The sequence below is a fragment of the Populus alba genome, chromosome 10 (genome assembly GCF_005239225.2).
Source record: "Populus alba chromosome 10, ASM523922v2, whole genome shotgun sequence".
Lineage (NCBI taxonomy): Eukaryota > Viridiplantae > Streptophyta > Magnoliopsida > Malpighiales > Salicaceae > Populus > Populus alba.
Window position 1 is genome coordinate 20927044 of NC_133293.1, and position 27006 is coordinate 20954049.

The following is a 27006-nucleotide window of genomic DNA, read 5'->3' on the forward strand; positions in this document are numbered from 1 at the left end:
AATCAATCAAGAACATATCAAAAACATGCAAGCATTCCACAAACGCAAATATCTAAGAAAAAGGCAAAACCTAAACTATCGTTCTGCTTAGACACTTGCTAGTATTAACTTCTTATAAACGATATATTTGCAAACACACACACGCACGCACATTCAGAATTCAAAAGACACAGCACGAAGAAATCATACTCGATAACTTAAATTAAGCTAAAATACTTAGCTCGGTCAATTTCATCTCGGTCAGTATAATCGTTTGTTTTTCTACAACCAGACAAACACACGCTGAAGATTTTAAAAACACATAAAATCAACAACAGCGACGAGAATAGATCGTTCTACAACCAAACAAACACACGCTCGAGATTTTAAAAACACATAAAATCAACGGCAGCAACGAGAATAAATCGTAACCAAAAACAAAAAGATAAGCAGCAGCAGCAGCAGAAATCATACTCAATAGTTCAAATTAAGGTAAAATACTTAGCTCGATCGATTCCAGCACCGTCAATATAATCGCTTGTTTCTCTGCAGCCGAACAGACACGCTCAGGATTTTAAAAAACAAAAAAAAATCAACAGCAGCAGCGAGAATAAATCGCAATCAAAATCAGATAAGAAGCAGCAGCGGCAGAAATCGTGCTCCGTGATCAAAATACTACTGAAATCAGTAGTTCAAATCAATTGCGCTTAAATTCTTAGTAACGGCAACTTGTTTTCGCTGTTTTTTTCTGCAATGACAACAAGAAGAGGAATACGTCGATCTCAAAAACAGGGAAACGAAGAGTTAGGGTTTAGAATCGGAGAAATTTGAGTGAGCGATCAAGTTCGAAGATCGAATTTGCGTCCCTGTGAAGTGAAAGCACGATCGCCAATCGAGACACGGAAATACTCGCTTTGAGTGGGTGGCGGAACAAGAAAGATAGAGGGAGTTTGTTATTTTGTAATCCCTAGAGGTGGATTTGATTTCCTTGCTGGTTCTTTTTTCATGTTTGCCGCCTTTTTGTTTTCGATTTCCCTCTTGTCGGGGATTTTGAAAGTTTTTGCTTTGGTTCTGGATGGGTTCTCTTGATATTTGTGAAACCGTTGTTTATAGGTCGACACGTGTGATGTTGTAGTGGAGGGTAAATAATATTTTTGGGCCTGTAGATTCAAGAATGTTCTGTTTTTGACCTTGTAGTTTATAGCGTTTTTAATAGTACCCTTGTTTTTAGGATTTTTAAGTTTATCACTTGAAAAGGAATGGCATCGAAATCAATGAGAAATCATGATCTCTGACCAGGAAAACTATATTTGTAATGCATATTTTAGTAGAGTAAAATTAATATGATTAGTTGCATCTGTGTATGATTTAATTTGATATTTCTCGTGAAACTTGTACGATTACCTGACATTAAATTAATGTGTGGATAATTTTAAAAAATAACAATAAAACACGGACGAGATGTGAAATAAAATATAAATTTTTGAATGTGTTGCTCAACATGCGTGCTGTGTAGTCTGTCTTGACATGCTCTAGAGTAATCCATCCACGGTATTGTTGAAGTTTGATATACTTGAGGATGAGATTTTTGGTGTGTAGATAGTCGATAATCACTTAGTTGTGTTAGTATTTTTTTATTTGGAGTTCAAAAGTTTAATGGATGGTGATAGAAAGCCTAGCACCTTTGAGACAGTTATTTCTAATTAGTTTAAGAATTTCTCGATAATAAAACCAATTATATCTAAAAAAAATTGCAATGGATAAAATACCAGGTGAGTGTTTTTTTATGATAAATACTACCTGAATTTATGCATCGATACTTGTAAATATAAACTGTGAATTATTTACCCGGATAATCCAGTGATATACACAACCTCATATACAAGCTATTTAGATTAAATGATTAGAGTGTTATTTTTTCATAATAGTACTTACAAGAAGTGGATGTCTCATGCACAATACTAATACGTAATGAACATTTCTCATTCATTAACAATGTCTTGTAAAAATATGGTGGACAATTTGAAGACCTTTATACATTTTAGGATGTAGAAAGATAGTTGTTCATGACTTTTAATATTTCATATAAAGAATTATAAAAATAAACAATGTTTTGTAATACCTAGCATGAAACCCATAATGATCACTAGTTTCGTTTTATTTGGATTTTAGTTTCGTATTTATTTGAATTTTGAATGACACGGAACATAAGGGATACAAGACATGACAAACTATGAGAGTTTGTCATACCCATGTGTATTTGACCTCAAACGTGTAATTGAACCCAATGGTATTAGATTTGACAACTTGCTTGACTTGTATATATTCGAGTTCAGCAAGTAGCTCAGTCCAAGAACACTGAGTATGGCAACTCGTTGGACTTGTACATGTCGAGACTTAACACATAGGTGAACCTGATGATATTTAGTGCAGCAGTTTGCCTAGTTCACATGTACTTGAACTCAACACTTAGCTAAATTTAATAATTTTAAGCTTGACAACTCGTATAGACCAATATATATTTAGAGTCAATGCATGACTAAACCTAGAAATAACAAGTCTAGCAACCCATCAACCTAATTATTATTTAAGCTTAACATGCAACCAAACCAAAATATATTGAATCCGACAAATCACCATATCATACATACATAAGTAATCACCATACCATACACACATAAGTTTAGTGTGGAGTTAAACATGATAGTATTGGATTTGAAAGCAAGCATATCAATATGATATATGTACTTGATATTCTGCCTGTTATTACTTTGGTTTTTTATCATTTTAAATATAAAATTAGACAATAAATAATAAATATAAAATATGCTAGCCCACCGGGCATGTGATTTGAAATTATTTTTCACTTTGAAAACACGTGTCACGACATAGCAAGTAAGAAAATGATAAAGAAAAACTTCATACCCACTCTTATAGAAAGACATAGCATGTCTTTTAACATGTTGATTGATGGGGTTTTTTTTCTATTTTATTTATCTCCACACACGGTTCAGCTCCAATAACATAATATAAGCTTTGAATATAGATAATTTATATCCTCGATGCTCATTCAATTTAAACAGAGCTTCACAATACATATATTGCTAGCTCTAACAAGATCACGATGGCATCTGTCTAGCTAGCTTCATCACAGTAATCACGTGAACAAGTGTAGTATTCAGGTTAAAGATACCCTGCAAAAGTATTTTTTGTTTGATAGTCAAATATTTTTTTTTTGGTTTTTTTATATTAATATAATAAAATTATATAAAAATACTAAAAAAAACATTAATTTAAATATTTTAAAAATTAAATATATTTTTTGAATGCACATGAATTCTTGCAATTTCAATTACCATAGCGAACGAGTATCATGATCATAGCGAACATATATTATAATTTTGGTGATCAATTTAATAATATTTTAGGTATTATTTATTTTTGTGTTTTAAATTTTTTTTTTAAAAATAATTTTTTTAATTTTTTCTTTGTTTTAAATTAGTATTTGTTAATTATTTTAATGTATTAATATAAAAAATAATTTTAATATATTTTTAAATAAAAAATATTTTAAGACTATTAATGATCTATTATAGCAACGCCACAACAACCGTCAATAAGTATTTCGGGTTTTCAATGTATCGTGGGTAAAAATCAATTCATGTTAGTAGAAAGAAAAGGAAACGACACCGTTCAAGACTATCTATTCCTATTCTACACCCCCTCCATGCCCATCTTCTCCTTTCAAGCACGAGACAGAGAAAACAATCCTTATTAACAGTTCTACTTCCAACGCCACTATTCTCGTGCAAAAACCCCGAACCCTAATTTCATGTTCCTGTCTCCACATTACTGGTAATTTCTTCCTTTAAAAGTGCTATGATTTTTTTTTGAATTTTATCAACTGGTTTGTGTATTTTTTTCCTCTTCTCTGTACTCTAGGAAAATAAATTGAATCAAGTTAAAAGCAACAGACTTCTTCTCCTTCCTCTTCTTCTTTACCCCCTTGTTTTGGCTTCAAAATCAACTGGGCAGGAATTTTTTGGATGGGTTTTGATCATTATCACTAGCTTCTTCCATAGTTGCAGGGATGAGTGCTTCCCTGCTTCCTAAACACGTGGCAGCTGTTTTGAAGCAGCAAAAGGATCCTCTCAAAGCCCTTGAAATGTTCAACAAAGTTAAAAGAGAAGATGGGTTCAAGCACAGTTTGTTAACTTACAAATGCATTATCCAAAAACTTGGGTTTCACGGGAATTTCGTGGCCATGGAGAACGTGCTTGCGGAGATGAGGATGGATATCGATAATAGTTTGCTCGAAGGAGTGTATATTGGAGCTATGAAAAGTTATGGAAGGAAAGGGAAGGTTCAAGAGGCTGTTGATGTGTTTGAAAGAATGGATTTTTATAACTGTGAGCCATCTGTTTTATCCCATAATGCAATTATGAATATATTGGTGGAATCTGGGTACTTCAAGCAAGCTCATAAAGTGTTTTTGAGAATGAAGAATGTGGGGATTGTTCCTGATGTTTATACATTCACTATTAGGATCAAGTCGTTCTGTAGGACGAAAAGGCCTCACTCTGCTTTAAGGCTTCTAAATAACATGGTTTCTCAAGGGTGTCAGCTTAATGCAGTTGCCTATTGTACTGTTGTTGCTGGGTTTTATGAAGAGAATTACCGAGTTGAGGCATATGAATTGTTTAATGATATGCTCAGGATAGGTATTTTCCCTGATGTTTCTACTTTCAACAAGCTTTTACATACTCTTTGTAAGATGGGGGAGGTCCAAGAGAGTGAAAAACTTCTCAACAAGGTGCTGAAGAAGGGTATGTGCTCAAATTTGTTTACATTTAATATTTTCATCAAAGGGCTTTGCAGAAAGGGTATGCTTAGTGGGGCTATGAGTATGTTGGATAGTGTTATTAGAGAAGGCCTAACTCCTGATGTGGTCACGTATAACACGTTAATTTGTGGACTGTGTAAAAACTCTAATGTAGTAGAAGCTGAGAAGTATCTGCACAAACTGGTGAATAGTGGTTTAGAGCCCGATGGTTTCACTTACAACACTTTAATTGATGGATATTGCAAAATGGGTATGATACAAAATGCTGAGAAGATTCTTCAAGGGGCAATTTGCAAGGGATTTGTGCCTGATGAGTTCACATATTGCTCCCTAATTAACGGGTTATGCCAGAATGATGAAATTGACCGTGCCCTGGCTCTTTTCAACGCAGCACTGGGAAAAGGATTGAAGCCTACTGTCATCCTATACAACATGCTAATTAAAGGGTTGTGTCAGGAAGGACTTATCTTGCAAGCCTTGCACATGATGAATGAGATGTCAGAAAAGGGCTGCAGCTCTGATATTTGGACTTATAATTTAGTTATAAATGGATTGTGCAAGATGGGTTGTGTCTCCGATGCCAATAACCTAATGAATGATGCTATCGCCAAAGGATATGTTCCTGATGTTTTTACATTTAATACGTTGATTGATGGCTACTGCAAACAGTTGAAAATGGAAACAACAATTCAGATTCTGAATAAAATGTGGAGCCATGGTGTTACTCCTGATGTGATCACATATAACTCTGTGTTGAATGGCCTCTCCAAGGCTGTAAAGAATGAAGATTTGATGGAAACTTTCAAAACGATGGTGGAGAAAGGGTGTGTCCCTAACAAAATCACATACAATATACTCACTGAGAGCCTCTGTAAAGCTGGGAAAGTAAATGAGGCTTTGGACTTGGTTGATGAAATACTAAACAAAGGCATTACACCAGATACTGTTAGTTTTGCTACAATCATCAGTGGGTTTGCCAATAATGGGGACCTGAAAGGAGCTTACCAGCTCTTTAGAAGAATGGGAGAACAATATAAGGTCTCACATACAACAGCAACGTATAACATAATGATCAATGCTTTTGCTGAGAAGCTAGATCTTCATATGGCAGAAAAGCTTTTTCTTGAGATGGGTGCTGGAGGCTGTGCCCCAGACACGTACACATATCGTGTCATGATCGATGGCTTTTGCATAACAGGAAACACTGATTCTGGATACAAGTTTCTACTGGAAATGATTGAGAAAGGGTTCATTCCATCACTGACAACGTTTGGGCGAGTAATAAATTGCCTTTGTGTGCAGCACAGAGTTCATGAGGCAGTTGATATTATCCATTTTATGGTGCACAATGGTATTGTCCCTGAGGTTGTGAATAGCATATCAGAGGCTGATAAGAAGGTGGTTGCAGCGCCTAAAATAGTTGTGGAAGATTTGTTGAAGAGAAGTTGTATAACTTACTATGCTTATGAACTTCTGTATGATGGTATTAGAGATAAAAAGACCCAAAAGCAAAAACTTCCAAATAGGCACTAACGTGGTGCAGGAAGGCATTCATGTATGTTGACAGAATTTCTTCACTGGAAGTGGAAATGTGAAAGAAGTTATTTCAACAACAACAAAGAAGAGGTTCTGCTGGCTCAACTTCTCTCTGCTTTGAAAATGAAAAAAAATATATTTTGTATCGTTACCTCCATCCCAGCAATGTAATTTTATCATTATTATGCATTTCTGAGGCAGGCTGGGCTAATTGAAAAACTCAAACAAGTTTCTGGTTGCTTGTTTGTTTCTGGCTGGCAGCATTATAATTTCTGAACTATAGAAGGATCTTCACCCTAAAACTAGACAGAGGCTGACTTTCAGTCCTGAAAGCTGTATGTACAATATTCGATGACATGACACAGGTGAAATTTTCAATTTTTTATTACAATTTTCGATTCCTTAATCATGTACTGCATGTGAGAGAGTCACTTTTCTTCATTTCCCTTGCAGCCAAACAGAGCTGTGAAACCTAATTCATAGTAGATTCAAGTTTTCTCAACTCCTGGCTACTATGGTTTCTCTCAAAAGCAGGTTCTCCCACTGGATTTTCCAGCAATTCACTTGATTGTGTTTCATTGATTTAGCTATTTTATTTCTACTTCCTATTCAGGTAAATTTGATTTAGAGGAAAACTTCAAATTTTAGTTTAAAATGTCAGTGAATAAAACATCTCTTTCAAATTTCAATGGCAGTCCTAGTTCTCTGTTTGGCTACTGAGAAAATTCAATGTGACGGAAATTGTTTGATTTTGATTTCAATCAGCACTTGAGAATTGTTGGTTCAGAAAAATGGGATGTGCTAACTCTTACTTATATTCACTCACTTCGCTCGAGAAACTTCATTTATGATTAAGTAGCTTGTGCATCCTGATTTCTCTGATTTTAAATCTGATTGCATTGAAATGGAAACAAAATTGTAAGAGCCACATGATTTTATCTTGCATCTAATAGATATCAATATTGCTCGTCAACTTTGCAGAGCTATGCAGGGAACCTTGAAAGAGAAAAAAAAAAGTCCTCAAGTTTTTCTATTCATATGGCATTAGGTACTAGACAAGATTTCAGTGACAGTATTGCCACCTCATGAAACCCTGATGTCACTACGCTTGAGAAACTTGTTAATGGAGGAGAGTTTTATAGCCCGTGACCTCATAGTGTGCATACATAGATACTTGCACTGCTTAGTGTTGCAGTTACTTTTGGTGTCATTTTATATGAATCTGTGAAGAATGTTGAGTTCTGCCTTCTTTTTGTTTCAGAAATCTGAAATTCACAATTTTGTTTGTTAATTGATTAATTAGTTTTCTGCCTTCTGCTATACACGTTCAGAAATGCAGAACCTTGAAAATTTAGTTGATTGACTCTTAATTTTTTCAATCCGAAGCCACCTAGGTTTGAGCATCGGACGGTACTGGTGAAAGGGCTTGGTTGTGACCCTGATAGTGCTAATGGAGGTGCTAAGGGCATGGGTAGAGGCCGTGGAAGAGGTGGTTCAAGTGGAAAGATTAGTTGAAACAGAGGTGAGCCTTAAAATTGGAAATATGAAAAAGAAAAAACAGTGGATATTTATCATGTTAGTCATGTTTGCATATGGATATATTATGGGGCCGATTGTTTTTGCAGCATAGCTGTGTTTTTTTTTTAAAAATGATTTTTTTTATATTTTAAATTGTTTAGATGTAATGATATTGAAAATAAAATTTAAAATCCAAATAAAAAATATTTTAAAAACCAATCATCACCACAGTAATAAACTCTACCTATATTGCCACCAGTTTCCAGTTGTTGATGTCCAAAGTAAAAATATCTTTATACAAACCACCACTATTTTTTCTCGTCTCTCGACTGATTGGAGCTACGGTCATGATGGTCAGCGTTTGCATCAAATTCCAGGGAGCCTAATTCGAACTAACGCCAACATTTTGTTTTCCGGCGAGACAGGTGCAAGGTGATGGTACCCAGCTGGTTGGATTAAAGGAGGCCTATTTTGCTTTTCGTGTGGGAGGCCTGATTTCCCTCTTGAACCAGCTGCCTTCTCCTATAAACCAGTTTCGAGCAGCAGCATCCAGCATGAGATATTCTGATAATTTGAACTTTCTTAGCAGAGAATTATTTGTGTTTCAATTCCTATATAGCTTGCTACTCGGTTGCAATGCCAGGGAATTATTATCAGAATTCAGGAACATATTGCTAACTTATCTGATATTTTCCCCTTTTTTGTAGGGGTGAAACGTTTTAGATGCATTTTCTTCTTATTTTGATAGTTAGATCCATTCGGATTGTTAAGCTACTTTTGAGAAAAATAAACTAGTACTATTAAATTGAAAAAAAAAAAAAAAAATTTGGGATAATCTATTTCATAGATACAAGACTTGATAAAGATATAAGGATTGATTCACAGGATATCTTTTTAGATTTTTTAAAATTATTTTTTTAAAATGTCATTTTATTTAGATAAATAGTTTTTTTTTTTTTTTTAAAAAAAAAACTGAATCGATGTGGTCTCCAGTCAATTTAAACTTCGAGTCACCAGGTTAATTTTGGATCGAGTTTGTGCCCTTTGCTTCCAAGGTATTTTTCTCGGACGCCTTTTTTTCAGCAAATTGAATACTGAAGTTTTATTATTTTTCTTGCAGTGAAAATTGACGTCACCTTCCATCTTCCACTTTTTCCTTCCTTCCCCCTCTCCTGATTTCCCTTCCTTTCCCTCTCTCCCTCTTCTTCTAAAGCCAGACTCGATGGCCCTTGACATAAAAATCTTCGAAACCATAATCCCCTCTCGTTTCCTCTCTTTCACAATCCCCAACCCCGTACTCCCAGCTCACCTCCTCCGAGTTGCTGTCCTCGACTCCCCAGTCCAACTCACCGAGTCTCCCCAAGTCGCAGCTCTCATTGTCCCTCAAACCCGCGAACCAGACTGGATTTTCTCAACCGAGTCCGGTCACCTCCAGCTCCTCTTATCCTCTCCTGGGATCGCACGGCTCATATTGATCGGCAACAATCGAATCAACGGCCCTGATTCATCTCCATTGACTTACCACAAAAGGGACGATGCCCAGTATGTAAAAAGTCTTGAAAATAGTTTAAAGCCTTTGTTTTTTGCTTTATCTCCTAAAGTTAGCGTTAATGATGGGATTTTTGATGTGCCTGTTTTGGATTATGAAGATAATTTGATTTGTAGTGTGGTTTTAGAGAGACGTGCTGGTATTTTTGTTAGTGAAATGCTTGTCGAGGATATTGAGATTGAGAGTGATAGTGAATTGAGAGAGTTTAGGAGGAGATTGAGGTTCAAAAGAATGCCCAATTTGGTTCAAACAGAGATTCGAATCGTGCCTCAGAAGGTTTTTGAGTTAGATCGTGTTAAGATTGGCGGAGAAGTGAAGTTTAGGCCTGACACTAAGGTTCTGGTGCATTCATATTTGATACCGATGGTAGCTAGTCTTTCTTTGATTGGTTCTTGCATCGAGGATCGGTTTCGAAAAGGGTTAAAGCCTAAAGCTTTGTGTTTAGGTGTAGGTGGTGGAGCTTTACTTAGTTTTCTGAGAACTCAATTGGGGTTTGAAGTTTTTGGTGTGGAAATGGATGAGGAGGTTTTGAGGGTTGCGAGGCAGTATTTTGGGCTGGAAGAAATCCAGGTTTGTGTTGGGGATGCTATAGAATATGTAGAGAAGCTTGCGAGTAGAGATAGGGTGCTGAATTTGGTTTCAGGTGAAGATAACGGTGATTGTAATTTAAATCATGCAAATGTTTTTGATGCTAAGTTTGATGTCATAATGGTTGATTTAGATTCTTGTGATGCTAGGAATGGTGTCATTGCTCCGCCATTGGAATTTGTTAAGAAGCACATTCTTCTGGCTGCTAGGTCTGTTCTTAGTGATTTTGGGATTTTTGTCATGAATGTGATTCCTCCGACTAGATTGTTCTATGATACACTGATACATGAGTTTCAGGAGATTTTTCATGAGCTGTATGAAATTGATGTTGGAAATGGAGAGAATTTTGTTCTTATTGCTAAAGTCTCGCCTGTTTCATCTCCACTTAGTGAATGTGAGAATAGTTTTCTTCAGAAATTGAGGATAGCGATCTTGGGAAGATACCTGGATTCCATAAGGAAAATTTAAGGCCTGGTGGTTTATAGAGGACCAAAAATGTGGTTTTTCTGATGATATTGTTTTAACTTGAATTCGGATCATACCAGGAAAGTCTCAGAATTTCTCTAAAGAGCCTCATCTTGTGGCAAGCTTCAGAAGAAGTTTTTGCGGTCCAATATTTCTCTAATTGGATCTTGTTTGTAAGTACCTTTTCTCACATCTCTTTCACTGTTTTTCCTCGAGTTCTGGCTTTTTGAAAAATGACAGTCCTTTTCCATGTAGCAGACTTGACAATTGCAGCTTTTGTTAAGTGCATGGATAGCTCACCTGTAGAGGACATGTTACAGGAGACTGTCTACCTCTGTGCACCAAGGCATTTATTTGCTATGTTTTTCTTGTTGGCACTATTGTTTTCCCATTGTGTTGTGTTGGCAGCATAAAGGAGAGAGTTTATTCCACGTAGTAAATGAAGAAATGTCACAAGCTAGCTGATGCACACTGGTGCTAAAACTGTGTATCAAATTAGTACTTGTATTCCCCAGTGAAACTCTCTGGCAAAAACAGAAAATGACCTGCCTTAACAGCAGTTTCCAAGACCCTCCGACCATCAACACCACCAACCTGAACACAGCCACTGCCCCGCCATCGCCGCCAAACACCTCACACAATTTTGGTGCTAGATCAACTTCCATTTCTGGGACAGAAAGATTAAAACTTTTGTCTTGTTTTTTATGTAAAGAGAGAATGTAGTGTTTAAAGAAGATATCATTAAACAGATAAGTTTTATCCTCAGATTATCTGAATAGAATCAAACGTGTTTTTTTAGATAATTATGGCAAAAATCATGGTAATTTCTGTTTCACTCGAATCTTAAAAGTTTTTTTTCTTTTGTTCCCCTCACCTTTGCCCATCTTCAACTTCTTGACAAACAGAAGGTTATTAATGATCATAATTGTGAAAATGACTGTTCAATTATGAAACCTGGAAATTGTGGTTGTGTTTAGTTAGAATTCCATGACATAAATGATAGAAATATTATAAATAAAAATATAAAATAAATATATTTTTGAATAATTTTGAAATCAATTTCTATACTTTTATTGGTGACTATTTTATGTCTTTTATTTTTGTTGGCTGTGGAAAAAAGAAAGAAAATGTACAGAGTCGAGGAATGATTTTTTTAAATTAATAAAGTAAATGATTAATCTTTTTGCAATGCTCATGTTTATGTTGTGGTCATCAGTCTGAAACCAAAATAAAAATGGTGGAAAAAAATCCCGTATTAAAAAATCTTAAAATCAAAAGGATAAAACAAGAACAACCAAAAATATTAATGTCAAAGGACGAAAGTCCTAAACGGCTACCGATTTGAGAACCTGCCTGAGAGTCTGTGACCCGCCCATGTTCGTTAACCAATACTAACCAATCAAATCACAGAAGACCGACCAACAACCAATCAGTGACGTACTATTCCACTGTACACCCGCCCACACAGGATCCCATCCATTCATTCACTGAACTTGGCAGAATCCTGTAACATTCAAAAACTGCCACTTAACCCCCCCCCACCCAACAAAAGAGAAGAAAATAAATTCCCTCTCCTTTCCCTATTCTTCCCATTCCAAGCTAAACTAAAATATCAATGTCAGCGAATCATTTCCATTTCCAGCAATCATTCTTTCTTCTTCTCAAAGTTCCACCTCAAATGCTCTAAGTTCATTGAATTCATTCTGTAATTGGGAGCTCGGACTTTTTTTTTTAATTTTTCCTGGAATGGAGGAGTCTGGAAATTGGTGTGAAGACACAACGATAAAGAGCTGGGCTAAACGAACGGAAGAGAGTTATCAGTTACAGCTCGCTCTGGCTTTGAGGCTATCTTCACAAGCTGCTTCAGCTAATGATCCCAGTTTCTTGGATTGGAATTCTAGTGATAGTAACAGAGGAGTTTCTTCTTTCTCTGATTCTCCTGAATCCCTTTCTCATCGTTTTTGGGTACTTTCTGCTCGTCTTTTATTTGTTTTTTTAGTTTTCTTGTATGCATGCATGCAAGCAAGCTAGCTGGAGGATTTCACATGAATGTCTAATTTATTTAAAAATACAGATACGAGCATCGCTAATTTACTCATTCTTTCCGAATTCGCTTCCCGAAAAATCTCAACCATTGAAGTGAGTTTACCCCACGATTTCAATTGTTTAAGATTCTCTTTTAGAAGTGATTTCGAAGAAGATTTGGTTACGATGATTTTTTAGAATATTTTGTTGTGCTCTGAAATGGTGTCTGTTTTTTTTTTTTAAATGATTTTATTTGTCTCAGGTGAATGGATGTTTGTCTTATAATGATAGAATTCCAGATGGGTTTTACGTAATGCATGGATTGGATCCTTATACATGGAGTATAAGTGCTGATAGTCTTGTCCCGTCTTTTGAATCATTAAAGGCTGTCAATGATTTGTCAATAGAAGTGGTTTTGGTAGATAGATTGAGGGATCCTGGTTTGAAGGAGTTACATAATAGAGTTATTGGTCTTTGGAGTGGCTCGAATACAACAAAAGATGTGGTTGAGCAGCTTGCGAATCTTGTTTGTAATCGTATGGGGTGAGTTCTAAAGTTATGATCAGTTTCGCGTGTTTGCCTTGAATGCTTTTGTGTTATAATTCTTGTCAACAAGGGTTCTTGTTCTTGTCTCAGGGGTGTTGTCTTCAATGAAGATGATGACAATTTCGCCAAATGCTGGAAGGAATGTACTGAAGTTATGAAAAGGCGTTTGGGTTCTGTTGTAATTCTGGTTGGAAGCTTAACGATTGGCCTCTGTGTTCATCGTGCATTACTGTTTAAAGTAATATCACAAATTTGTTGTTGTTCATTGCATTCTATAGCTTTTTTCATGTTGTCCATGTTTGTATTGAATGCATATGATTTGTATGTTAAATGGAAAAATGTAACCTTTTGGCTATATGTGTGTGTGTGTTCCCTTAATTATTTTATCTGTCTCTTCTGACCTAGAAATGTCTCTATTGACAATTTCACATCTCTTGAAATGTGTTTTTTCATAGGTATTGGCGGACTCTATTAATTTACCTTGCAGAATTGTTAACGGATGTAAATACTGCAGAAGAGATGTTGTTTCATCCTGTCTTGTTCAAGTTGGTGATGACAGGTATGCACTTTCAGCCATTTATTATTTGAATTTCACTATATAGTAGTTTGGAAATATGTGGAGCAATAAGAGTTTTAAAATGGGGGTAAATCAAATTTTGTGATTGGTATATATATTGACAATTTTAGTGTTATGTAGTGCAGACTTAAGAGTGGGAGAGGATGAGTGAATCTTGGATTGCTGTAGGTTTCATCCATGTTTTCAATTGAACCTGCTTGCACTTCCATTTAGGCAATTAGATATAGAGTCGTCCAGTTCCCTAAGTAATTACTGCTGTGAGAGGATTCACAGTTGCTTTTGTTTTCAAAGCTCAGTTGTTCGAAATTGTGAGGTTGAATGACTGACCTGTCTTTGGGAATTATGGTAGGAGTTTTCCTTTACGGTAGTTCATATTGCTCTATAATTGTTGAAATGAAAGGTCCATGGAGTGGTTGATCTCTTAATTAATTCTATAATCCTCAGGGAATACTTTGTTGATTTGCTTGGAAAGCCAGGAGCCCTAAGCCAGCCTGATTCCTCACCCAATTGTACATCTTCAATATTAGTTTCTTCACCATTGTCTCATCCAAGGTTTAAATCTATCCAAACAACTGAGGACTTCAGGACATCGGCAGCCAAATTCTATTTCCTTGACTGCCAGCCACTTAATCTTGTGTTTGATAATCCTTCATCAGGTGATTCCCTATCTACTTCATGAATCTATAATATTTTAAAAAACATGATCGATGGCTTTGGCATTTGTTTGTCATAATCAGGTGACATAGGGATCAACTTATGCATCGTTTACTATATGTTTGTTTAACCTATTTCTCAACAATCCCCACCACATTTTCATACTTGTTTAAGATGCATAATACTTTCCCTGTGCCTTCAAATTGTAAATTTTGTAAAAAACTAAATAATTAATTCATATCTTGTGATCAAACTTCATTCAACTGTAACAGTATTTAAAAAAATGTAAAGAGTTGTTAACAGAAAAGAAAAGGCTTAAATATGCTGATTGTAATGCTCAATAGTCCATAAGGTTTATTACAGCACATGTGACGTGCGTGACTGTGACTGTGACTATGAGTCTGACCTCCCAAAGAAAATGCTAGAGTGACAACTTATGCTTGTAAATGGTACTTAAAGACAATCGAGATTCAGTGAAGTTATTTGTTAGTGACATTTACAAAACTTTGATTTTCAGGCACTACTATTCATGAAGATGACAGATTCATTTCAAGGCTTGGTAAAGACATGAAGAACCTTCCACCCACATCAAGCAACAAACATGAAGCTTCTCTGTCACCTCTGCACCAAGGAGTTGCTCAGAACATCATGCATGACATGGATCTGCAGGCGCCAAACTCATATAATCCATTTCTGAATGTCGTAAACACGAAGAACTTCGTTGAAGGTCCCAATGTGCCAAGTTCTATCCTCCCAGTTAAGAAAAAACATACAGATCCTGTCATCTCTAATCCAAAGCCTGTTACTTCAAATAATTTGTTGTTCATGGAAATAAACCAGACAATATTAAGTAAATCAAACAATGAACTTCATCTCGAAGAGGATGATTTGGATGTTCCCTGGAGTGAACTTCTATTGAAGAAGAAAATTGGATCAGGTATTTTTCATTTGAACTTCGGAAAGACCTCACAGCTGCATGATATGGTAGCTATTGATATTTCTGCATCCCCTTCACGCGTCCATTGTATTTTAGTCTGTGAATTTTGTGAGATTTCTTTCATGAAGGATACTAACAAATGCTTCTCAGGCTCCTTTGGAACTGTCTATCATGCTGACTGGCGTGGTTCGGTAAGAATTTCTTCCTTTTATCTAATCATCACAGACATTTTGTTTTGCAAGTTTTGAATATGTATTTATAGTGGTTTTTGAGCAGGAATCTTTCATATCTATGATTGCTGTTGTTGATGAGATACAAGGTTATATGTATACATTATTTATAAGAAAACCCAGCAGCAAAGTGGTGTTCTATTGTGGATTCTGCTATAACACTTGTTGCCTTTACAAAAAATCCAATCTCCTCTTTTGTCATTATCTATTCAGGCTTCCTAGGAGGTTATTGGTTGCAGGATTGCCTTGTATTATGGTTTGTAGACCTATAAAGTAGTTAGGATATGTAGAGTGGTTATTTTTATGTATTCTCTACTATATGCAAAATAATCTTGAGTTGATTACTAGCCATTCTTGCACCTAGAAGTGGTCATTTGAGTGCATCAATTTTTGTCCCAGTCCTTCAGTTCTATCAACTATGTAATCATACTGTAAATTTCTATTAGCCCCTTCAGTTTTTTCCGCCATGATTAGTTCATTGTTTAAGTCTTGCATCTTCATTTTAATGCTCTGATCTTCATCAGTACTGAAAATATCAATTTCAGGATGTTGCTGTCAAAATTCTCGAGGAGCAAGAATTTCACACAGAGCGCTTTGAGGAATTTTTGAGTGAGGTACCTATACTTTTTTCTGTAAAAACTAATATTGACTGTCTAGTTTTTCTTGTTTCGAGTTAACCTTAATTGCATTGATTCTTGTTTGTCAGGTTTCTATGATGAAACGTTTACGACATCCAAATATTGTTCTCTTTATGGGTGCTGTTACCCAACCCCCTAACTTGTCCATAGTTATGGAGTATTTATCAAGGTATTAAAATTCTTTGTGATGATTTTTGGTAGATGTTTTTGTAAGAAATCAACTCTTTGTTAATGTAAATAATTTGCTTTGGACTTCAGAGGCAGCTTGCACAGACTTTTACATCTGCCTGATGCTGCCTTGATACTGAAATGAGAGGTGCGCCGCTTAAAATATGGCGAATGATGCTGTATGCTTCTTCTTCTTTTGGCTAATATTTATGTTTCTATGCAAATGGATAATCAGTGGAACAAATGCTTGCAAAAAGTTGGAACTTTAATATCATCATCTAGACGTTGAATATAAATTTCCTGTATTTAGGAGCTGTTCATTTATCTGTGCAGGCAAAGGGAATGAACTATCTTCATCAGTTTAGACCTCCCATTATTCATCGAGATTTGAAATCTCTAAATCTCTTAGTGGACAGTGCATACAAGGTCAAGGTTAGTGTTCCAAAACAGTGATACTTGGATATCCATTTTTATTAACTAATTTTTATCCTCTTTTCAATGAGATGCTTAAAAACTTTCTGCTCTTCTCAAAACCTTTAACCATAAACCTGAAAATTGTTTTTTCTTCTCTCTTCTCTCTGTGCTTTGGCCTTAAAGTTGCAGTGGTCAAATTTCCCATTGACACAGCACTTCAACAGCTAATCTCATTGTTGATTCCTCCCCTGATTAGCATACAATGCTGAAGTGACTAACTAAATTTGAGAACAGAAATAGAATAACTTAATGGCCTGAGTATCCACTTATACTCTTAAGAAATAATAAAGAGCAAGCTAATTTTATTGCAATGAAAATGTGGACACTTCTCATGTCTTTTGTGGGAATGTTCATTAACATAATTTGGATGAGAAGACTGACAGGAAAATGTTTATCCAGATTTGTGATTTTGGTCTCTCACGCTCGAAAGCGAAGACATATATTTCATCGACAGATGCTGCAGGGACTGTAAGTGCTACTTTGGAATCAAGAAGTTGTTACATTCACTTCCTTGTATTGTATGTTATATAAACGAAGCATGGATTTGGTTACAAACTTAAGTTTACAATTCTGGACCCTCTTCTTTAGCCTGAGTGGATGGCCCCAGAAGTACTCCGTAATGAGCAGTCAAATGAAAAATCAGATGTTTACAGCTTTGGTGTAGTCTTGTGGGAACTTATGACCCTGCAACATCCATGGAGAAATTTAAAACAAGCACAGGTAATTTGCATTCGTACGCTTCATGTCACAAATTGTTGCAAAATTCATACACTGATAATCCAAGAAAATATAGAATAGGTTTCTCTTCATCAACTAATATTTTTGAACTTGAGAATGGATGTGAGATCTTCAAAGGGAAATGCACAGAATATTAACTGGTCAACTGTTGAAGGGTGTGGACTGTTCCTTATTATGCACAGAATATTAACTGCTGCCTGAGATGAAGTCTGTAACTAGAACTATCATAGTTATCGGAACAGATACTAATGTACACATGAATCTGCATTAAACAGAACACAAATGCTAGTATTTCTGTTAAACGAGTGCTGTATATTTTGCTGCAGATCATTGCCGCTGTTGGTTTTATGGGCGGAAGGCTTGAGATTCCAAGCAATGTAAATCCTTCAGTGGCTGCCTTGATTAAGGTCTGCTTGGATAGGTAAGTGGACGTTCATAATTATATCTCCATAGAGTTTATGGACAAATTTTATTTCCCAACTGTGAAATATGTGTATCTTCAAGAAACCCTTCTCAGGGTAAGGAACCAAGTAATATACAGTGCGCGGCGCCTTTAGTGTCTCTGTCCCTTTTCTGTCATGTTCTAACAGTGGGCTTTCCTTTCACTGCAGCGAGCCCTCAAAACGTCCTTCATTCTCTTATATCATGAAAACTTTACAGGAGCTGATGAACGACTCCGTTTCCCAACCAGTTGCTCCTCGAGTAATTCGATGACAAAGCTACATGTAGTCAAACTGCTCACATGGTTTCAGCCCTCTCATTCCCATGATATTTTCCAGGCTTTAACAAGATGTTGATCACCCTTTCTGTATCTGCCATGAACTAATTCTTGTAGCTACAATTGTGAATATACACAAGAAGTTGTCAAGATATCAAATGTCAAGCAAAATGGGTGGAAGAGCCAGGCTTGTCAGAGAAACTTTCATAGGAGGAGTTGAGGGAGGGTGGTTCATTCATGTTACTAATTATACTGATGTGCCATCATTTTATTTATTTCTATGTAAATTCTTTTGACAAGTGGTGACTGCTACGGTGACTTCAAGTGACGGGTTTTATTTTTTTTTTTTTTTTCTATTATGAAAAGAATAAATAAAATGCTTGCATGAAAAGTTTTATTATGCTAAAGCTGTAATTATTATTAATATTTAGAGATGGATATAAGAGAGAGAAAATTACGTCCAGTTTTATTAAAAGTTATTAGAATTTTTTCACTGTTAAAAGTTACTCAATAACTATAGTTACTCCTTTTTGTCGTATTTTTTTTTATTGAGCAAGTATTAATAATTATAATTTGAGTTTCTTGATTGAGTTTATGTATTTTCATTATAAAAAAATAAAATAAATCTAAATCTTACTTAAAGTATTTATTTGGTGTTGTGGTTTAAAGTATTTTTTACTTAGAAATGTATTAAAATAATATTTTTTCAATTTTTACAAATTATTTTTGAAATTAATACATCAGAAACGATCTATATATATATATATATTTTTTTAGCAAAATAAAAAATAAAAATTTAAAATAATACATTCCACATTCCCAAACGATCTCAAAGTCATGGATGAAGAAGTTTATATCTCAACAAAGTATAATTATAGAAAAAACAATTAAGTCAAGTCAAACAACAAAGTATAATTAATTTGGGAGAAAAAACAATTAAGTTACTAGTATAATTTTTTTATTAATGTAAATATTAAAGTTAATTTACGTATATATTAATTAATTTTATAATATTTAAAATTAATAATTATATAAATTTTTAATAACTTTAAAAAAAACTTAAAGTCATAATTATTAAAAGTAATCTAATATCTCAATATATAGGGACACAATTTAGTCCTTCATGAAGTACAATTCAGTTGTATTTTTCGCTGTTGCAGAAGTACCTGAGGCTTGCTGCCAAGTAAAAATGTCCACGTGTCAGTTTATGTGTGCATATAGTCAAGTTTATATACCAGCATTTAAACCGAGAAAGAACTTAGTTACTAACATAATAAAACCACATTTCATAAATTTTTTTTATACACTTTGAATTTCTTTATCTTATTTGAATTACAAAATATTACAAATATAGAATTTTAAATCACGTTATTCATATAAAAAGCTCTATAATTTATATATCTATGACGGTTAAATTATTTATATTATTAAATATAGCCATTGATTACTTCATTGATATTAAGACAGGAAAAAATAAAAATCCATCTTAGACAATGACAGTATTGGTAGAGGCAATAGTGGTAGAAATTTATTTTTTTAAATTAAAAAATTAAAATATATACCATAAATTATTTATAAAAAAATGGAAAGCCAAAATGAAATCTGAGAAATTATTTTTTTATTAAAAACAAATATACTCAAAACGTTTCACCATAAAATTTTCCTATATTTACATGAGGCCTGGCTCTATGTCGGGTCATTCTTAACGTTGGCCCAAACATGAAGCCCAGACCATGTCCATATTCCCTAAACCCTAATCTTTCAGAACTCTTCAGTTTCTGTCTTATATCTTTAACTCTCCCCTCTCTCTTGCTCCTTCTCTAATATCTTCCGTCTTTTCTTTTCCTGACAACCAACCAAGATTCCTCTCGATTTGCTGTTTGTTCATTACCATGGGGGCGAAAGCAAAGAAATCACTGAAAAAGAAAATGAGCAAAATTTCTTCTTCTTCGTCAACCCAGTTAGTTAATGGAAAACAAGCCGCTGCTGATTTCTTGGTATGTTTTTTAATTTTTTTCTTCTTACATCAATTTTTTTGTTTTTTATTCGTAATTTATTTTCGTGTTAAAAAATAGCCATTAGAAGGTGGACCGGCGCGGAAGTTACCGCAATTGAAAGAGCTGAAAAATAAGTCCGGTGTGCTGTACATGGGTAGGATACCTCATGGTTTCTACGAGGAAGAAATGAAAGGTAAGGTTTAATTTGTTATTAATAGGTGGTGTTTATGTTTTGTTGAGATTTTTTTTTTGTGGTTTTGTTTATTAGACTTTTGTTGTATGTTTCAGCTTATTTTTCGCAATTCGGTACTATCAAGAGATTGAGAATTGCGAGGAATAAAAAGGTTAGTCTTTTCTTGGTACTTTGTATGGGCTATGTAGACTAATGATGTCTTAAATGAAGTAGTTGGTGTGGTTTTAATTCTAACTTGGTGTTTGTATGTGTGATTTTTGGCAGACTGGAAAATCAAAGCATTTTGGATTCATGGAATTTGAAGATCCTGAGGTTGTAGATTTTAAGATTGTAGTATTGCTTGAATGTTGATGTTTCTGAGGATTTATAACAAAACCCTTTCGCTGATTGCAGGTGGCAGAAGTTGTAGCTGAATGTATGCATAACTATCTGTTGTTTGAGCATCTTTTGCAAATCTATGTTATTCCACAGGAGCATGTTCATCCTAAATTGTAAGCAATTTATCTTTTTTACTTTACACAGTGCAAAGGAAAGATAGCATCATGTAATTTATTTCCATAGGCATTCACTGATTATATCCTGCTGAGGGGTTTGATTCTTTCTTTATTGGCTAAATTCTTGGATATGTGAACTTGGAAACTATAAACACAGAATCCTATACTGTTTACTTTGGTTGCCTCCCCACATGCTATGGTTACTCATTTTGTTTTTTTCCTTTTCTTTTTGGGGACACATAGATGGAAAGGTTTTAATTATCGTTACAACCCCGTGGACCGGCTTCAAACTGAAAGAAAACGACAGAACAAGGTATGCAGTGGATAGGAAGTGATAATCATGAGGAATTGTAGTTTTCATGCTATAGAAGGAAAAAAATGTTATTTCTGACCATTGCTTGATAACCCTTTTGTTTTGTGCTATGGCTATTCAGGAGAGAACACTTGATGAGCACAGAAGATTGGTGGGCAGGATTATGAAGCGAGATCAGAAGCGACGAAAAACGATAGAAGCAGCTGGTTTGGATTATGAGTGCCCGGAATTTGTAAGAGCTCTTATCATTTTCTCCTTTTAATACTTGACTAAGTACAAAGATAATTGGGGAAAAGGAACAGGAGAAGGAAATCAGCCTGCCATGTCTAGCATCTAGATTTAGAATAAATTTTTTCCATTGCTTTAGTCAATCTCACCAGTCTAGTTGATTTCAATGGGAAAGCACTACATGTACACAGAAAACATGTGTATTCTTGAGTCTACGGATCAGATCTCTAACTGCTGAGTGATATGAAAAATTTCCAATACTCATAGCAGTCTTTTTACCCAAGATTTCTTCCCTTTTCCTGCATCCCTGATTCCAATAGATTCCTTGTTTGAAGAATGACCATAACTGCTCTTGCATTTAGCATGGAGCTGTGATCAGTTGTACTTTCTTGGAAATAGAATATTGACTCACTTAGAATGCTGCTGAGCTTTCTGTTTATCGTAGATGGTAACAAATACTTCGAATGCATATATTGTCTCTGATGCTCATACTCATTTGATACAAGTCAGCTTCTCTGTGATCTGTAAGCATGTCATCCTAGTTATTGTTAGGTGACTCAAGAAATGTGATTGTAAGACAAAATGCAGGATATAAAAGCTTTCAGATTCCTTTGAACATGGTGGCACAAAATATTTCTGTTCAACCACTCGTTTTAGATCAAAACAAAATCATGTATATAAACACCCCAGCCTGTTCTTTCCAGCAGAGTCCCTATGTTTTTTTCTCTTTCATGAATAGCTTTTACTGCTATTCAACTCTGTTTGCCATTGGTGGGCCACTCTTAAGCTTACCATGGTTGTATAGAATCATTTTTATCTGTGGTGTAAAAATTCTATTCATAGTGAATAGTGGCTATCAATACCTTTTCTTTACTTTTATGAATATTACTTTGATGGTTTAGAGAAATGAAGTTTAGCATAAAAGCATTGAATTCCTTGGTGATGATTATTTATTGCCATGTTGTGGTACAAACCAAAAATGGATCTTTCTGCCTTTGTTTTGGTATCCATGTATTATGACTGATCAAAATATTTTATGCCACCCTCCTTTTTTTGCAGGTTGGTGATGTGAAGTGTGTGCCAAAGAAGATTAAGTTCAGCCAAGATTAGGATTCTGTGGAATTCCTTGAGAATCACTGTTGTGGTAATTTTTCATATTTTTTTGTAGCGTAAACCAGCTTTTGCACCTTACATGAGTTCAGTGGATGCTCACTCTCACTTTCTCCTGCTAGGTGTTTTTGTCAACGAGAAAAGGAAGCAAGGGAGGACTGTGATGCAAGAGTATATTGCCATCTCAAATGGTGAATCCAGCTGTTTGGAGAAGTTTCTGAATGTAGACATGGAAGCCTGTACCTGACCTTTTGCCTCTATATGCTATAGCTGTTTGTTCACAAATCTTATCCTAACAATCCACTAGTCAATGATGCTAGGATTATTTAATGTCAAAGTAGAAATTTTGTGTGGGTTTTATTTTATTTGAATTCAGTCTTGTTCCGAATATCCCTTGCTTCTTTTTGGTTGTTTCCCACTGATATAATTTCTGGCTACTGCTCATTCTCTTTTTCCATCGTGTTTTTGGCATACAAGCTTGAAAAAAAAAAAGAAAAAAAAAAAGGGACCTCGCTATCGCTCTTGGCTTTACTGTTGCAAATTTTACAACACTGACAAACCGATAGTGTTGCAATCCATCTGCCTCGGCAGGATTGCTTCGTAAAGCATGACCGATGGTATCTTACCATTTAAAAGATAGTTCATAGCCCAGCTCCTGTCGCCTGCGAGCCTCATATAGCAGATTAGAGTGGAGATGTTCAACAGATATGGATGCTTGGGAATTCACATGATAAAAGTGTCTTCCAGTTATGCTCTGCTTGAATGCACCGAGCAAACTTGAGACGGTAGATTACAGCACCAGACGCCAGAGACACACCTATCTCTACATAGGCGTGCAGATCGTTTGCAATTGTGCGTCTTCATACCGATTATCTGCGAGGGAGCATCACCAATTGAATATTTTTTTGTTCACAATTTGACCCATGACAACTTTCCCACATTATAACCGACTTTCTGCTTCTTGGACCTTTCTTTTACCTGCTCAGGTTCTTTTTTTCTTTTTTCCCATTCGTTTGCAACTAATTTATTCGAAGACACACGACAATTGACATTGCCAGATAGAATTGATCATACACAGGATTCAAACTCTTCTCAGGTAAAGCTCATTATACTGAGCGCAATGGTGAACCGAAAAATCTGTATAATTTCTTACGAGATTTTATGATGTTTAGGCTATAACTACTAAAGAGAGCTGCATTTACTCTTGTGTTCATCTCTCTACTATTGAGGAACTGATCACAAAAAAAGTTCTCTGACATCAAACTACTTTACCCAAATTTAACCAAGGAAGCAACCCATCAAAAGGAAAGTGCAGTGCTGGAATAAGTTACTGATGTTCCTTCTTCAGACAAACTTTTGTGACACCATATTGAAACAAGTAGCTAGGATACAACTTGGCTCCACCCAGATTTTAGTAAATCTTAGTTCCAAACAAGCGAATCAGCTACATGGATTCTGCTTCTCCATTCAATAATTCATCAAATAACATAGTACTTGAACTAGTGGGACAAGTTCAAGGAGCTACAGGACCTCTCCAATAATATATAAAAGCAACTTCAACCATAAAGCATTGTACGGTTCGACAACATAAAACGAAAGACGATAATTTCTGCCACTAAATTCCCAAGAACCCATAGCGCATGCCAAGTATAAAATTCAATAAATTATTACAACCATCAAGAAAGGCTCCAGGGAGGAGTAAAATACCATCAAAGAAGAGTAATGAGGATGAAAATAAGGAGAGCAGCAATGAAAGAGTACTTAACAGCAGCAACAAGAATAGCCAAAGCGATAACGAAAAGCTGCCAAAGGACTTGAACACTAGCCCAGGACAACAAACCAGTTAATCCAACGGCCAAGATGTTATCGGGATCTGGGTTCAGTAACAAATCACCCCACTTAATATCGAATAAGGGAGGTGGCTGATCTTGCTTCAAATCATAACCACCGCCACTGTTATCGGAAGACCCATTTTTCTTTTCTTGTTCTGGTTCTTTGGGTTCTTGAGTTGGGTCGTTATTGTTGTTGGTTTGTGCAAAAACGAGTCTTGGATGGGTTTTCTTGGAGATTTTGAGAAGGAAAGAAGCGGGAGGGAGACTGGGTTGGGGATGGAGAAGAGGGGTTCTTGAAAATGAAGGAATTTGTGGGTGCAAGGAAAAATCGAGCCCTAACATTTTATCAATGGCATATCGAATTGAAAAAAAAAAAAAAAAAAAAAGTACGAAAATATAACAACACAACTCTTAGGACAGTTTTTTTTTTTTTTTTTTTTAAATTTTTTATATTGATTCTGTTAATCAGGAATAAAAAAAAAAGATAAAAAATGAAAATAACTAAAAACCGACCACAGTGGGAGTCGAACCCACGACCTTTTGATCCGAAGTCAAACGCGCTAATCCACTGCGCTATGCGGTCCATTGAAGGTGTTTGAGCGATAAAGGAATATAATCCTATCAAATGAAGTTGTGGAGCATAGAAGGCAAAAAGGTATGGCATCTTGCAATTTAGCAAATATATATATATATATATATATTAACCAATGGAATATCAAATGGGTCTTGGGCTATGAAATAGGATAGGGGGATAGCCCATCCCCCCTTCCCCAATTCTCAAAACTCCAGTTCCATTTGGTTCCGAATTTCAAACACAAAACCAGCTTGTATTGGAATCCCTAGTTTTATATGATGCTTTTTTGTTGAGAATTATTAAAAAAGAAGAGAAAAGAAAGAAAAGAAAAGGATGTCATAGGTTGGCACAAGCCCTGCTAGGGGCCTAGGCTTTCGACCGAGTGAAAATCCTTTGCCTTTCGAGTACATCATTGTCTTTTCCTTTCGACAACATACACTTTCTGTTTTGTGTCTAACTGGCCTCTCCTTCCACAGCTCCGATGGTTAATTAGGGCACAGCTAGGTTAAGACTCAAGACCAGTGGAGTCTTGGCACCGTTCTGTCTCTTACTACTTCCAAAAGCTACGTACGTATCTACTGCATCTCTGTAATTTCCTAATATGAAGACCTTTTCTTCTTCTTGTTACCGTTGTTGCATTTGGGCCGTCCAACGCATGTAAAACTCGTCAAGAGAATCGGGTGGCAAAAGGCAAAACAAGAGATTATCCAATGATAGACGTCTTAGAAAAAGGACCCTCCCTTTTTCTCCTCCTTCTTCTTCTTCTCTCTCAGAATCAATACGCAGATCTCCATCGATCTCCATAGTCTACATCCGATCCATCACCAGCCAGTCCATTTCCAAATCAGGAACCCCACCACATTCTCAACTTGTTCGTACAATAGTTTGACATGATGTGTTTGTGATGTCCAGCTATGTGAAATGAGGATCCACACAATTACCCTTTTAGGCAAAGACAAACCCGTCTTCCCTTCATGGATGACAAGGTCTCCCATCTTACCAATAAATCCACCCACCCAAATCATTTTCATAACTTTAATCATTTGCTTTATTATATCTTCCAGGTCAGATATGATCTTTGACAATCAACATTCATTCTTTCAGTGCCTTTCAATTACAAAAAAAATGCTTCACCTAGCTAGTATGCCTTCAAGATTGCCTTTAAAAGCATTCCAGGACATCCATCTTTATGCAAGACAGTTTTTCGCTCTCTTATTGGCCACCACAGTTCTTTTGCATCATTGCAATGAGTGCTCAAATCGTTTTTTTTTTTTTTTTAATATAGAAACATTAAATTTTGTAAAAATAAGTAAAAAAACCAGCTATAATAATGAAAAGTCCGATGAGTTATGATCACAGTTATTAAACTGGATCTAATATGATAAACTAATTAATTTAGAATATAATTCCAGGATCTAGGCAATGTTTTTTTTTTTTAAAAAAAATTAAATCGGTTTAACCGGATTCAAATTTAACTTAAAATCTAAAACTTTAGCTATGTTATATCATTCAGAATATAATGTTGATTAATTATATATAAAAAATTAAAGCATGCATGTGTGAACTAGCTTATTCATAAAAATATGCAGTGATACTATAAAAATTGGTTCAAACACACATTTAAAAAACTGTTTTTGAAACATTTAAACACAAAATTAATTCCATTGATTGGTGAAAAATATCTCAATCTAATTAATAAATTAACCAATATAATATCAGTTAAAACTTATTCACTATGTCAAAAACTGTACTTAACATTGTCGCGTGAAACTTACATTATTGAATATTCGTATTCCAGTACGTACGTAGCATGCAGCAAGTTGAATGCAAAATTGTTTTAAGAGAAGTCAGTGACAGAACCTCCATGAGAGTGATCTCATCGTGGCCTGGTTCAGTAATAATTGACTGCTTAAGCTAGCTGACCTCCGAATTTGTTGGCTCTTTTATGGATTTTTTTGTTTTTTTTTTAAAAAGAAAAACAATTCTGAAGGGATGTCACTTCACTTCGGCTGGGTCAGCAGCGTCTGGGGTAAGTAACCAGGCCTGACAAGTGTCTTAGGAGGTGATTCAGATTCTTAGCTC

General features: G+C 35.4%; 5 protein-coding genes and 1 non-coding gene across 11 annotated transcripts; 5 read left to right on the forward strand and 1 right to left on the reverse strand.

The window, feature by feature from the left end:
* Positions 1 to 3697: 3697 nt before the first annotated feature.
* On the forward strand, positions 3698 to 8633 carry LOC118060045 (uncharacterized). 5 transcript variants are annotated; one of them, XM_035073142.2, is made up of 5 exons: positions 3698 to 3834; positions 4068 to 6723; positions 6812 to 6892; positions 7745 to 7880; positions 8302 to 8633. In XM_035073142.2, the coding sequence occupies exon 2, from the start codon at positions 4070 to 4072 to the stop codon at positions 6353 to 6355; it is 2286 nt and encodes a 761-aa protein (XP_034929033.1). In that variant the 5' UTR covers positions 3698 to 3834; positions 4068 to 4069; the 3' UTR covers positions 6356 to 6723; positions 6812 to 6892; positions 7745 to 7880; positions 8302 to 8633. The 5 variants fall into 5 exon arrangements, with proteins under 5 accessions (XP_034929033.1, XP_034929034.1, XP_034929036.1 ...); XM_035073143.2 differs by having other exon boundaries at positions 3710 to 6448; positions 6560 to 6723; XM_035073145.2 differs by having other exon boundaries at positions 3710 to 6448; positions 6620 to 6723.
* LOC118060048 (uncharacterized) lies at positions 7748 to 11243 on the forward strand. 2 transcript variants are annotated; one of them, XM_073412138.1, is made up of 2 exons: positions 7748 to 7880; positions 8997 to 11243. In XM_073412138.1, the coding sequence occupies exon 2, from the start codon at positions 9099 to 9101 to the stop codon at positions 10479 to 10481; it is 1383 nt and encodes a 460-aa protein (XP_073268239.1). In that variant the 5' UTR covers positions 7748 to 7880; positions 8997 to 9098; the 3' UTR covers positions 10482 to 11243. The 2 variants fall into 2 exon arrangements, with proteins under 2 accessions (XP_073268239.1, XP_073268238.1); XM_073412137.1 differs by lacking the exon at positions 7748 to 7880 and adding an exon at positions 8913 to 8931.
* A 170-nt stretch (positions 11244 to 11413) lies between these two features.
* Positions 11414 to 16413, forward strand: LOC118060046 (serine/threonine-protein kinase CTR1). The gene is made up of 9 exons (XM_035073149.2): positions 11414 to 12443; positions 12766 to 13046; positions 13140 to 13287; positions 13505 to 13608; positions 14071 to 14282; positions 14798 to 15408; positions 15993 to 16061; positions 16154 to 16254; positions 16344 to 16413. Exons 1-9 carry the CDS (start codon positions 12225 to 12227, stop codon positions 16396 to 16398), a joined length of 1800 nt encoding a protein of 599 aa, XP_034929040.1. The 5' UTR covers positions 11414 to 12224; the 3' UTR covers positions 16399 to 16413.
* On the forward strand, positions 16404 to 18583 carry LOC118059795 (serine/threonine-protein kinase CTR1). The gene is made up of 6 exons (XM_073412139.1): positions 16404 to 16432; positions 16587 to 16685; positions 17127 to 17195; positions 17316 to 17447; positions 17792 to 17886; positions 18077 to 18583. Exons 1-6 carry the CDS (start codon positions 16418 to 16420, stop codon positions 18177 to 18179), a joined length of 513 nt encoding a protein of 170 aa, XP_073268240.1. The 5' UTR covers positions 16404 to 16417; the 3' UTR covers positions 18180 to 18583.
* A 1390-nt stretch (positions 18584 to 19973) lies between these two features.
* LOC118060049 (uncharacterized RNA-binding protein C1827.05c) lies at positions 19974 to 22908 on the forward strand. The gene is made up of 9 exons (XM_035073153.2): positions 19974 to 20180; positions 20259 to 20373; positions 20469 to 20524; positions 20638 to 20685; positions 20767 to 20864; positions 21111 to 21180; positions 21302 to 21412; positions 22468 to 22552; positions 22641 to 22908. Exons 1-8 carry the CDS (start codon positions 20076 to 20078, stop codon positions 22516 to 22518), a joined length of 654 nt encoding a protein of 217 aa, XP_034929044.1. The 5' UTR covers positions 19974 to 20075; the 3' UTR covers positions 22519 to 22552; positions 22641 to 22908.
* A 1951-nt stretch (positions 22909 to 24859) lies between these two features.
* On the reverse strand, positions 24860 to 24933 carry TRNAR-UCG (transfer RNA arginine (anticodon UCG)). Its single transcript has one exon. It is a non-coding gene; the product is annotated as a tRNA-Arg (tRNA).
* Positions 24934 to 27006: the final 2073 nt, after the last annotated feature.